Source organism: Sceloporus occidentalis, unplaced genomic scaffold, assembly GCF_023333645.1.
Source record: "Sceloporus occidentalis isolate IW3139 unplaced genomic scaffold, rSceOcc1.0.p SCAF_2, whole genome shotgun sequence".
Taxonomy (NCBI): domain Eukaryota; kingdom Metazoa; phylum Chordata; class Lepidosauria; order Squamata; family Phrynosomatidae; genus Sceloporus; species Sceloporus occidentalis.
This window is the reverse complement of record NW_028316982.1, coordinates 184153158-184166907: the sequence shown is the minus strand read 5'-3', so window position 1 is coordinate 184166907 and position 13750 is coordinate 184153158. Positions and strand designations below refer to the sequence as shown.

The 13750-nt window shown below is 40.8% G+C and overlaps 1 protein-coding gene across 1 annotated transcript in view; it reads right to left on the bottom strand.

Annotated features, from left to right (window-relative positions):
* Positions 1–2090: 2090 nt before the first annotated feature.
* The window catches only part of PPEF1 (protein phosphatase with EF-hand domain 1), a 46332-nt gene continuing 34672 nt past the window's right edge, over positions 2091–13750 (bottom strand). Inside the window, exons 11-17 of the mRNA XM_089508070.1 lie at positions 13265–13570; positions 12172–12357; positions 10853–10995; positions 9138–9244; positions 6110–6273; positions 4606–4690; positions 2091–3475 (exon numbers count right to left, since the gene is read on the bottom strand). Of these exons, the coding sequence (XP_089364196.1) occupies positions 3282–3475; positions 4606–4690; positions 6110–6273; positions 9138–9244; positions 10853–10995; positions 12172–12357; positions 13265–13570 (1185 nt within the window). The 3' untranslated portion in view covers positions 2091–3281. The remainder of the gene's footprint in view (positions 3476–4605; positions 4691–6109; positions 6274–9137; positions 9245–10852; positions 10996–12171; positions 12358–13264; positions 13571–13750) is intronic.

Sequence of the window (13750 nt, the reverse complement as noted above, 5' to 3'; positions counted from 1 at the left end):
CGCTAATTTAAGTTGCCCATTTAAAAGCTCCGTGTCTGCTGCGTCGCATAATGAGTCGGGGTCCTGGAACATGCGCAGTTTGCACCGAGGCTCTAATTAGAGCGTCAGATGCCATGCAGATGTGGAAGCTGCAGTACAGCTGCACTCTATTTTAATGCTCCTAACCCTAACCCTAGAGCAACATGTACACATGCGCTGCTAGAATTGGGGAAAGTTTGGAATTTAAAGTGAACCCCTACACACATTCCTGTGCCATTTTCACCTAACAATAAAAAACCCCTAAAACTTTAAATATTTACATATGTACAAGGGAGGTGATGGGGGATGGCAGGGGGACAGCGGTGGCAGTGGCGACAGCTGTGGCTGTGCATTGCAGATTCAGCAAGAGCGTGGGGACCAAAGGAGAGGAGGCATCGATGATGCTGGTGACACTACCAACGTGCAAGCGGACAAGGATGCCAACACCAACTGATCACCAGCTGGCAGGAGACCACCATTGTTCTTGGGCAGGGCAAGGGAAAAAGTTTAAAGGGGCCTGGGCGCTTTAAATGTGCACATAGGCTTTCTGCCGCCGGTGCTGAGTGCCGCAGCTGCGCAGCTGCGCATCCGCCAGCCGGCAAAAGAAAAAAAAAGCCCTGTTTTTGGCTGCCCGTGCAGAAGCTGCCTCTCTTTGCAGCGTCCTCCGAGGCGGCGGTATGGAAACTGCGGGTCAGAAACGGCCCCAGGTGAGGCGTCTTCACTGCCCCCCATGTGGAAGCCCCATCCACCTTAGCCACGCCCCCGGGGCGGGCGGTCTGGAGGCTCCGTATTCAGCAGAATACACCTCCAAGACGTCTTCCCCTGCCCGTCTGTACCCCGCCTTCGTTTCACTCTTTTCCTCTTCCACCTTTCCTATTTTGAGCATAGGGAAGAAAACAATTTCATACATTTTGGAAAATCTCGTTTTTCCTTCTCATTCAAGCCTGTCACTGTAGATCCTAACTGTCTTCTCACTCTGCATATTTCCCTTTCTCTTCCTCCACTGCTCTCTCTCTCAGCCTCCTCCATTTATATCCACCATCTCTCACACCTTTTTTGTTCCCATCTATTTGCTTTGTTTCTAACAAGATGATTCACTTTCCATGGGCATATGCTGGGTCATGAGGCAGCACACAGGAGACTTTCTCTTCCTGTGCCTCCATCTCTCCTTTTTCATAGCTGCCTGTCGCGGGTGAAACAGATGCAGGAAGAGTTCCTGTTTGTTGCTCAAGTTCTCAGTTATTGTTTTTTAAGTGATGTTTTCCTTTTCACAGACTATGCAGAGTAGTTCCAATAAAAAACAGATTTGTTTCAATCTTACCAAAAAGATGGGTTCTTTTTATTTCAGGATAGATTGGAGCAGAAAGTTTCATTTTTCAAGCAGCATGGTTAGCTTATTTTGAAACCTTTTAGTACTTGTATAGGACAGAGAACACATGGTGTTTGTGCTAGAACTATAAGATCCTTCTTTTTTCCAGAGACACATCTTCTTTTAAAGGTACAATTTTTTGGTTTTAAAAAAAAAACTTTAAAAAAGAAGACATGCCCGTTCAGGTTTCCAGAGCCAATAGTGAGCAAAGAGAAAGAAAAGATCACTCATTGTCCAGTTTTCAATAGTGTTATGAAATCTGAATGCATACAGATGTCTCCAGCTTCTTTCATCCTCCTTAGCCTGCTTCGCAGGGGATGTGAATTGAAAACCACCCTGTGGTTTTTCTAGGAAGTCCCAATGGCTGAGAAGTGGGGCTTTTTGTAGTGTGATCTCAATTTTTAAAAAAATAGTTTTGTCAGGCCTATATTTGCTGTTGAAGCCTTCACCTGCCACAAATTGGAAAGGCCTGATGAGGATTGCCAAGAAGACAAACAAAAGCAGAGGGAGGAGAAAACAATATAATAAACATAAAAATGGAAACCAAGTGTGTGCATAGTGAAGCATAGTAAAAGTCTTGAACTCAAACTCCTGTGTGTTCCAGAAGATTTGCACATGATGCAACATGTTCTTTTCATGGCTTTAAATATGGATTTATTGTTTATTCAGTACATTTACATAACAACTTTATTCCCCCATAGAATTCAAGGCAGAGTACATAGGGTTCTTAAGTGTCTCCCATTCAGGCACCGAGCACATACAAATCATTTGCTTCTTTTCAGCAAGAAGGCTGCATAAGATCAGGCACAGGAACTTAATGAGCTTTCTTCTTATTAGCTTAGCCACAGAATCATCGAATCTCATGATTCCATGGAAGAATCATGGTTGGAAGAGACCTCAAGGGCCATCCAGTCCAACCCCCTGCCATGCAGGAAGACAAAATCAAAGCACCCCCAACAGATGGCTATCCAGCCTCTGTTTAAAAACTTCCAAAGAAGGAGACTCCACCACACCCCCAAGGAGTGTGTTCCCATTGTCAAACAGCTCTTACTGTCAGGAAGTTCTTCCGAATGTTAAGATGGAATCTCAGGTGTAACGAAGAACAAATATTCACTTAAAAAATACAATTTAAAAGAAACAATGTGGTTCTGGAACAAAGCTCCAATGGCACAATTTTGGAGCTTGTTAGCACAGGAAAAAACAAACCAAGCAGAGTCTAGGACACGAAAGAAGTACAAAAATTATGTCTGGTGTGGAAGTACTTTTTCACATATAGAAATACTTCTTCTCAAAGCACAGTTAAATTATGGAATTTGCTACCACAAGATACAGCAATAATTGTCAATGTGAGGAGCTTTAAAAGAACATTGGATAAAGTAATGAAAGATGGGACTGTTGATGGTTAAAAGTTATGATTGATCTGCCCACAGTGCTGCCTCTGGCTGGGCACATCCATCCTCCTGCTTCAGACCCAGGCTCCAATCAGTGTATTTATGACAATGGTACTTTTTGCTCCACCATCTTTATGTTAGATCTCACCCATAATTTTAGATATGGCAAAGAGAGCTATACTATCACTGGATCATAGTATTTCCAAAGCAGATTTCTCAATAACAATTGTGATAAACCCTGAGAGTCTCAGTGTGGCACTACTGCAGTCCCTGTTGAGAACATAGCTTATGTGAGGGTTTTTAGACACACCTTTCCTTCCAGCTGCCTGTATGTCTCTCTCTTTGAGAGCAAGATTCCACATTATAAACTATAACTACTTTCTTCAGGTTTTTTTAACTGAATGCTGTTGATTCTAGCTATCGATATTAAGGCAGCAAAATTTAATTCGGAAATCAATAGCAAAATGTGCCTAAAGCAAATTATTGTGAGTAGCCATTCTTCTTTAGGAGCTGTGCCTATCCTCAAATTTATGGACCACATGAAAAGCCTCTAGAAATTCATTGAAGTCAATGCTACCATCTTTGTTGTAATCAATGCAACGGGCTAAGCTGTCAATGGATTCATCATTTAGATCAGTTTTTAGATGCAAGTTAAAAAGCTTCCATGCCTGGTGGAACTCATCGATAGAGATAAGACCTAAAAAAAATGGAAAAAATGTTTTTATTTAACATCACATATGAGGAACCATGTCAGTTTTTAGTTCTATAGTCAGAAAATTTAGAGATGTAAAAAATTCCAAACACCTCTACACTGGAATTTGGACTAGTCATGGAATTGCATTGGTGGTCGGTGTCTACTTCAGTGAAACATATTTCCCACAGGATGGATGGGGAGATCCCTCCCAATATTTTGGACTACAACTCCCAGTATTCTAGGCTGGCTGAAACATTGGGTGGAACATAGATTCCTCACTCATGGTCTAGAGACCAACAAGAGGAACATAGGCCCGATTTAAGCGAGACTTTGTGGCGCCCCTGTCATATGCTAGGGTTTGGCTGAGGATGCAGCATCCATACCAGCCTCACCCCTAGCCCATGACGGGAGTGTCAAAATGGCAGCACCCTGTACACATGGGCACCGCCATTTTGACGTACTCATAGCATCCACACATCCTGCCGGCGGAAATGGAGGCGGCAGCAGACCACCCTTTTTGGGTGGTCTGTATCCTGCCATAGAGCCTTAACTGTGCCTAAACACTAAACCAACCATTGTGCCAAATACAACTTGAAGACATTCCCACAGAATTTAAGAATAATGCAAAAAATAAGATTTATACTATTAAACCTAATTGACTGGGAGCCAGAAAAATTCAGGATTGAAGCCAGGGACACTATGAAGAACAAAAATACAAAAAGACAGTATCTCTAGTTTAAAAAAAAAAGCAAAGAAAGAAAAACCTCACTGGATGATAGATGAAACTCCTCAAGTAGTTAAGGATAGCAGGGAAGCAAACATGAAAGGGGACAGAAATAGGGTGTTAAGAGCAATGCAATGGTTTCACTGTTTTTTTATGGGGTTGCTCTTCCAGGCACTAACGCTCTGCAGGACCTGACAGGCTGAAGGTTTTAAAAATTTATAACCAGAGTGACTCCAAGTAAAAATAAGGTAGAAGGACAAGTTGATTTGCCAGAAAAACAAAAACAAAACAAACACATAAAATTGTTGCAAATGTCTCTCAAACTTTGCCAACCACATAATATCCCACAATGCTACCCCTCCTCTCCATCCTTTGATATGCTGCACTGGAAAACTGAGTTTTACCATACCTGAATGATCTCTGTCAATTGTATTGAAGATAATCTCTAAATCAGTTTTGTATCTACATAGGGTTTCCACCAAAGATGGCTGAACCTGAGGAACAAAGTGTTAAAAATGAGAATTCACCCAATCTGAATATGTAATAATTTCATAAACTATGCCATTACTGATTTTAAAAAGCCACCCCTACATTTTTGCAGGTAGTTGTTTGGTGTCAAATTGCCACCTGTGTTCCAAATTCCAATACTCTACAAAAAGACATAAGTATTTCTATGCATGTAGCCTAAGGGGCTCATTCTACAAAAACAAAAACCCACAATATAACCTGGGAGGTTCTGATTTACATAATCTAGTGGGCATATAAATAAAAAAGGATTTGAACCCAGGGAGAGGTTCAATATTCACTATACTCACTGATCAGCCCCCTTTGCCCAGATTCCTTTGCACAATTTTGTGCACTTGGATGAAAGCATGGAAGGGACAGCTAACTGGGAATAGCATATGGGTTTGAGGGAAGGTTTGGAGGAAGCCTGAATATAGGCTTCACTCCTGTTCTCTTTCCAGGTATAAATGCAGCTGCTCACTTCTATGCAGGCCAGTTCTTTGTTGAACATCATTCCACTAATGTCTGATTCTAATTTTTGTTACAACTTTAGGCATGGGCATGGACTCTGATTCCAGTTTGGGACTGAGGGACAAGCAGGTCCTGTCATAGACTGTGGGAATCTCATAAGGGACCTTGGGCAGAGGGAGGGAAGTCATGTCCAGCTGGAGCCAGAGGGCCTCTTCCCCCATTCAAGTGATAGGGGAACCACACAGTGGCTTCTGCCTATGTGGAATCAATTTTCTGTCAACCCATGGATACTGTCAGGCAGTTTCTATGGGTCGCCTGATGTTTCGATCCACACCCATGCCACCAAGCCTCTTCATCTGTAATCACTAAAGTTGTGGCCTTCTTTACTCCAACCTTGGTTTGCTGTATGTGTTTGGAAGCCCCTCTCACTTGCTGCTGATCCCAGAAAGACAGCACTGCTGATTTGGGGGGAAATTACATTCAGCAGAATTATTTCTAAGAGCAATTTAAAAAAAAAACCTCTTCCAAAGTATCTAAACAGAACAACAGTCAGTCCCCCACATTGCTGGTTTCCCTTTCATGAGTTTGATTATCCATGGATTTGATTAATACGTTCTCTCTAGGAATCTCTAGGTCATCCAGAGCTATTCTATGGTTAGTTTCGAGTGGAAGTTGACCATAGAGTCATTCTGGACCATAATGTCCACTAGAGGTTGACCACTGAATAGCCCTAGAAGACCTAGAAATTCCTAGAGAAGTATTTGCTCATGTTTAAAAAGATGGCATTTGTGATTTTTATTATTTTTTTATATTAATGGATTTATTCACTTCTGTGAAGGGGCTTGCCCCAACTCCCACAAATTTGGGTGTCTGACTGTATGTAATACAACAAAAAGCATATCATAATTTTGTTTAGTGAACTTTCTAAATAATTTCACCTCTTTGATTGGTAGTTTGATTTCAAAATCATCAAAAGATGAAAGGTACTGAACATTTCCATCCCGTGCCACATAAACTAGCCTAGAACGCAGAGTTCGCCAGGGGAGGTCAAGCTGTAAAACAGATTCCACTGCTGAAACCCATTCACTGGGAGATATCTTTCCTACAATAAATTAGAATGAAGTAAGCAATCAAAAGCACATTATGATAACTTAAAAGAATCAACATTTTATTCTTAAAAGCTACCTAGCGTGTGATATATCCAGAAGTCATATTTTTATTAAGGGAGTAAATTTAAAATAAAAATACTATTGCAGGAAAAGCCCTGTAATTAAGATGTCCAACACACTTGAATAAATGAATGGCAAAACAACCATGAAAAAAGTCCAACGCTTGGTGGCTTAGTTCCTAAAATGATGCTTCCCAAGATCCTATATCACCATTTACTTAAAGTAACTTTGTATATACTTAGCTAAATGGCAGAGGGGCTAAGAAACTCTGTTAGTGAACTGCAAAGATGCTTATCAGGACAACAGCAAGAGTGCCCAGTGTGCATCAATTGCATCACACAACTTTAACTTTGCTGGTTCTACTATATAGCAAGGCAACAACACCCCTCTGCTGGATACAAACATTATGAAACTGCCCAATTCTAATTCCCACAGACGTATGCCTGTTTACTAAGATGTAACCTCCATACAGGATTTTGGCCTTTATTATGATGATTATTAATCCTTCCTTTCCACAATAAATAGTGCTCAAGGAAGCTAATTCTAAGGGGGAGCACATTCCACAAGACAAAGTTCTCCTATATATCTACAAATTACACAGTCAAGTTTCCTGCATTTGGGGAAATTGCAGAGGTCAGCACACCTGGAGTGCAACAGATGAGCCTCACCCTGAGACTACCACTTGAAAACCACTTGAAAATCTTAATATGCACCAGGTTCATGACAAGACAGGGGCACCTTAGGCAGCTATGCACCAAGCTATTTATAGCTTTAAAGTTTAAAACAGATTCATTTAATTGGCCCCAGGAAGCAACTGCGTCCTACATGCTGTTGATGGTCCACAAACTTTTTTATCTTACAAAGCCCAATACATTTTGGCTTTGTCACAAACTGGCCTTCTTCATTATCTTTTCCATTGTGAATACATGCTTTCAATTTTTTTGTTCTGTTCTAGGTAACTATGTAGTAAATATGGTCTGTTTTCTCTCTACACACTGTCCTTAGGTAAACTCATTAGTTCTTTTGGTTTTTCCTACCATCTGTACGCCGATGACACCCAGTTGTATCTTTCCGCCCCGACCTTTCTTCAAGGCTTGAACAGCAAGTCTCGTCTTGTCTCACAGCCGTCTCACAGTGGATGCGCCATCGGCGTTTGAAGCTCAACATGTCCAAGACGGAGCTTCTTGTCTTTCCTCCTAAGTCCACCCTTCAACACTCCTTTTCTGTCTCTGTGGACAACATTTCTATTCAACCAGTCCAGCAAGCCCGCAGTCTTGGTTTTATCTTTGATTCTTCTCTGTTGTGTATCCCTCAGATCCAGACCACAGCCAAGGCTTGTAGATTCTTTTTGTACAATATTGCTAAAATCCGACCTTATCTTTCCGCCTCTACTGCCAAGATCCTGGTCCATGCCTTAGTGATCTCACGACTTGATTACTGTAATGTCCTTCTGGCAGGGCTTCCTCTTTCTCACCTCTGTCCTTTAATTTCTGTCCAGCATTCAGCTGCACGCATTATCACTTCCGCCCACCGCTGTGGCCATATCTCTCCTGTGCTGGCATCCCTTCACTGGCTCCCCCTTCCTTTCCGCATTCAGTATAAGCTCCTGCTGTCAACGTTTAAAGCCCTCCATGGACTGGCCCCTCCTTACTTATCAGACCTTATTTCTCCTCACCTTCCAACTAGGGCCCTCCGTTCGGGTAGTCAAGGTATACTATCCCAGCCCAGGATTTCCTCTGCCCCATCCCGGATCCGCCCCTTTTCACTCGCTGCCCCTCATTCCTGGAACCTTCTTCCCCCACGAGCAAGAGCCATCACTTCTTTAACCAGCTTCAAAACGAAGTTGAAGACCATCCTGTTCAGAGAAGCGTTCCCAGGCATTGCATGATTGTCGCTTACTATTTGATGTTCTTTTGGTGCCTGTTTTATTGAATCATTTCCTATATTGCTATGTATTTTATATGTATTATCCTACTAGAAAGGCCCCTTTCTCACCACCACTCCCTTTGTGTCGTGTCTTTTTAGATTGTAAGCCTGAGGGCAGGGAACCGTCCAATAAAAAAGATTGTATGTACAGCGCTGTGTAAAATTACAGCGCTTTATAAATAAAGGTTAATAATAATAATAATAATAATAATAATAATAATAATAATAATAGGGGTATTCCATGCTTTGAGCTTTCAAGGACAAGATTTGAGACCTAGGCATGGGCCCTGTTGATCTTGTTCAGCATGATACATGAAGCATCAACCACAACTATTCACAGCACATACTCTCCAATTTTATGAATTTGGCAGGGACAGCCCCAATTAATCTTCTGTTGTCCCACTTTTTCAACTGCTTTTAAAATGTTGCCATTCCTTTCTCCTCCTCCTCCTTTCCCCCTTGTCCTGAGATTACTTCAATGGCTGTAAACTGTATCAAAGTGCAAAAGTAGTTTGCACTCAATTCACTTTGCAGAGGTACCTAGAGAGAGGGGTCAGAATCTTGCCCTTTCTAGGAGGTTCAGGCAAAAGCAAACCACTGCAGTCTCTCCTAGTTTGTGTGTTCTTCCTCATTCATAACTTTTATGTTATTGATGACCACGCTCTGATGTTGCTTGACCACATATGTCCCAATTTTCATCTGAGAAATCTTGGTGCCCATGTCATTCAAACCATAAACACCAAGACTAACAGCTAAGTGTACTGTACATGTGTTTTGCAAGACAGTGCTCTTGTCCTGAGATTTCAGGATAAGTAAGTGTCCACATTATAGTGAAAGTAACCACAGAGCAGTTGTATTCAATTTCCATTACCTGTACAGTTCCGATCATATTTTCTAAAAGCTGCAATCAGTTCTGATTTGTGTGTGTAAATTTTTTCTCGCAAACACTTTAAGGCAGATAGCTCAATTGTGGTCACTCTGAAAAGAAAGTGATGAGGATAAGCAGCTAAGGTATAAAAATCTTACTTGATACTTGATATATAATAGAAGACTTAAACTTATTAGGCAGATAAAGAAAACTAATCTCTGGTACACAATCTGGATAGGCTGAAGAACAAAAACCTGAGAAATGGAGGAATGTTGCATAAGCAGAATAACCTTATCACTTATTGGACCAAATTTAGTTTCATGTTATCAGTGTAAGGGTGTTTTGTTTCTTAGCCTGTGGCTGCATTATGCACACTAAAAAAAAAAAAGGTGGCAAGTGAAGGAAAACAAAACAGTATTTTTCACTACAAGCACACATGGCCAGAAGGTATCACTGGCCAGAGCTATTCACCATATTTACAACCCAATCCACCCATCCTTATATACATCAATAAATTCTTGTTTCCTACAGCAATGCATGTAAAGCTAAACAGATAAACTATCATAGGCATTTTAGAATGAACAGGCTACATTGTGCCATTATTTGGCTGCAAAATGCTACAGATCTACTTGCCAACTGACTATTGTAATACCAGTGCACTATTAACTGCTTTCTGTTTTTGGAGCACAGTGGAAAGCATGCCACTCAGATGTTGCTGAAGTAACAGCTGTTCTTGGGCTACAGCCCACTCTCCTTCACTCTTGCCTTGCTTTGCAAGAAGTTATGGGAGTTGCAGTCCAACAACATCTGGGGGACCACACACTCCACACCCTTGTTCTACCATGGTTACTTTCCTTCAGGTGGAAATATATTGGACACCTGGTAACCAATATCTGTTTATTTATGAACCCATAGGGAGAACATATTAAAAACAAACAGACTCTTAAAACCAGCCAAGACAACCACCAATCCTGCAACAAATACTCAGGTGCCTACAGTTTCTGATGCAGAAAGTTGCATATTATTATTATTATTATTATTATTATTATTATTATATATCCCGCCCTTCTCCCAGCCAGTTTCAGGGCTGTGTACAACATTAAAAAAATACAGTTAAAAACATACAAAAAGTGTACATTAAAACAGAATTAAATTACTTCAATAATTAAAACAAATTGCATATTAAAATATCAAATATTTTAAAAAGATAAAAATGTTTAAAATACATTAAAATAATATAGCACTCCAGGCCATTCTTTAAAAGCTTTCTGGTTTGAAAACCTGTCTGAAGAGGAAGGTCTTTACCTGTCGGCGGAAGGCCATCAAGGAAGGGGCCATTCTGATCTCCCTGGGCAGGGAGTTCCAGAGTCTAGGGGCAGCCATGGGAAAGGCCCTCTCTTGTGTCCCCACCAATTGTGCTTGCATTGGGGTTGGGACAGAGAGAAGGGCCTCCCCTGAGGTTCTCAGAGCCTGGGTCGGCTCCTACTGGAGGAGATAGCTCAAGCTAAAATACTCAGTATATTGCCTTCCACTGGCTGAAATCTAACTTACAAAGGCAGAGAGACAAGGTTTAGTTCCATTTGCAGTGACAGCAACCAACAAAGCTTTCACAAAGGTTGGCCTCCCTGCTACTCCTGCATTATGTCTACTGATGGTGCACATTCTCAGCTTCTTTCCATGTATTTTTGTTTTTAATAGACCTGCTCTCTTTATCTTACCTCTGATGCAGGGTCTGTTTACGTGTAGATTTTCTGACTTGATACTGGACAAAACGAGGTATCAAATCTGGATTTAGTTTGATGTAAGCCCCACGATTACTTCCCTCTTCATAGTAATTTGAAGCAGAAAAAATAGTGACAACCTTATTTTTAAAAAGGAAATAAGAATTCATTTTAATTAATGAGGATTTCAAACTGGATCTGCCCAGAACCTGGAAGAAATTGTTAAATTAACCTAGAAACATGCAAAAAGCTAATAAGGACTGTACAGTAGTCTTAAAAGACTGTAAATTTATATGTTCTGCTATATGTTCTTCAACACTTTCAACGCCTGGCCCTATGAAATCTGTGCAATGCCCATGGGGCTGTGTGTTTAATAGGGTACAATATAAAACAAAGATTCAGGGCCTGGGTACATCTTTTTTTTCCAGATTGTGACCCTGAAGGGCCATCTGATAAACATACAGTATCTATGCAGTTCAAGAAAAAATCAGCTATACACATATGACTATGTCTACATATGGACCTATTCTCTCCATCAAGCCTGCTGCATGGAAGAGCTTCCACATACCATCAGATGGTTCAACTTAATATAAGAAGGGAGAGGTGAAGACAGAGGAAATGTGAAAGCATGGCAGGCTGCGGTATAGATCTTCATTGTGACAGTTCTAGCAGTACCTGCCACCAAGGGAACTCTGAAAATTCTGGTGGATGTGTTGATCTATCTATCTTTTAAAAAATATCTAAAAGTTTTCATCTCTACCTAGAGCATGGAATTTTTTTTAAGCTAATGGATCTCTCACTTGAGACCTAAACATCCCCTCCCCCATTATTCTGGATTACAACAAAGATTGACCATGGCAAAAAATCAAGGGGAAAAATACACATTTTCCCTACAGTTCTTGTGGGAACTCAGATGGGGCAGGGAAACCTGAGGAGAGTGGCAGATGATGTTTTAGTCTATTCCTTGTTAATCAAAAAGTTCCAGGGTTTTGATGCTATGAGTGCTGGCTCCTCTACTGGTGGAAAATTACTTTGGAGAATGGCCAACTGAGAAAGTTATCAGTCCTACATAATCATTCTTTCCCCATTTACCTGAAACTAGGCATAGCACACTGAGTCATGTCTTTCCAGATTTGTCACTGGGAAAAGAGGAACTGTGAATATGAAGCAAGAAAACACTATGTGCTATTCCTAATTACAGTACATTATATATCGATAGTGATTCCTATTTTGGTGCCAGATGCTACAGAATGACTTTCTAGATTATGAAAGTTACTGTATAGTTAAATGCATTTAAACTTTAAATCATTCATTACCTTTCCATTATGGCTGACCTCATAGCCTTCTTGTTTGCATTCATGAGACCTGATGAGCATTTTCAAATTGTAACGTTTTAGCAACCTGGCAGTAACATCTGGTCCAAAGTAGCAACCTCCTCCGCGGTATTTGTTTGGTGTACAGCCATTTTGATGTTTAGGATCACTCCAGAGAATATCTACTACCTTTGAACAGAAAATAAATGCTAGTGATGACTATCCATCACTGATAAAATAAATTGTACAACTAAAACTTGAAAGAAATACTGATGATCATTCTTCTTAGGTGTAGTTGGAAATATCTAGATTTTACTGTACTTGCAGCAATTAAACCTCAGGGACTGATTGGCTAAATTGGTGTGGTAGGATAGGATGTTGGGTGTTTGTGGACCAGCTTCACTGAGTGAAGGGAAAATTTTCTGTTCAGCTGGGATTCAGACCTCATGGTGCTGGTCAGGCTGATATCTGGGAACTGGTTTCAGGAAATAGAAAAGTTAAAGGGCAGGGGATCTGGAGGTAGGGTGGATGAAAGAACGATTAAAAGTAGGCACTGGACTGTGGAAACAAAAATCAATGGAATAGTAAATAAGGGAAGTTTCTAGGCAGAGACAGTAAAAAGACTGTATTTTACACATGAACAAACACTCATCACATGTTCACAGTGGGAGGTAGTGGGTCATTCTCATCTGCTCTATGCCTGAAGTTTATGCACAAGTTAATCCCATCTTTGGTGGACAAGAGAACCTGTGTATCTACTGAATAGCCACACAGAGCTTGTCCAGAGCTTCAGTGCATGTGTGTTGCTATGCATGGAGGGAGCCATCTCATGAATACAAAATATGTGAATAGAAGAGATCATAGTCCACCTTCCCTCTCAGCACACAGTCTTTGAACATCCACATAGTTATTTGAACTAGCCAGCCAATTGTTCCGGGATATAGCAAAATCACTTGATGTCCTTGTAATTAGTAGCATAACCATGTGTCTTTAAACCCATATTTTAAATGTTCACAAAAATTATGTCTCAAATGTTTATATCTAAACAGCTTATATTCTGGGAGAGTCTGGTTCCTGAAATATAACTTCAGCATACCTGCTTCCACTCTTTTGCTGTTAATTCTGGAGATGTGTATGGTGTGGGAACACTGCAAGTTTTACAATATTGCACACCTAGAACTGGATGAGAAATAGTTCTGTCACAGAGGTTGTCAAGATGCTCTCCCTTACTGTATTGTCTTCTGTCACCAGATGCTGATGTAGATCGCAGGGCTTCTTTACTCAAGATGTGAGAGCACTTCTTGACTTCTACTACATAGGAACAGGCTCCTGTAAGACTAGTTCTCTGTGAATCATTGATTGCTTCAGTATTTGACTTTGGTGGTCTAAGCACAGACTTCAGCTATAAAGATAAAACACTCAGTCAGCATCTTCAAGGCACATTTATGAATGTGGATGACCACATATTATATAACACATAAAATTTCCTGTAAGAACCAGTGTGGTGTAGAGTTTTGCGTGTTGGCTATGACTCTCTCCTCAGGCATGGAAACCCACTGGGTGACCTTAGTCAAGACACACT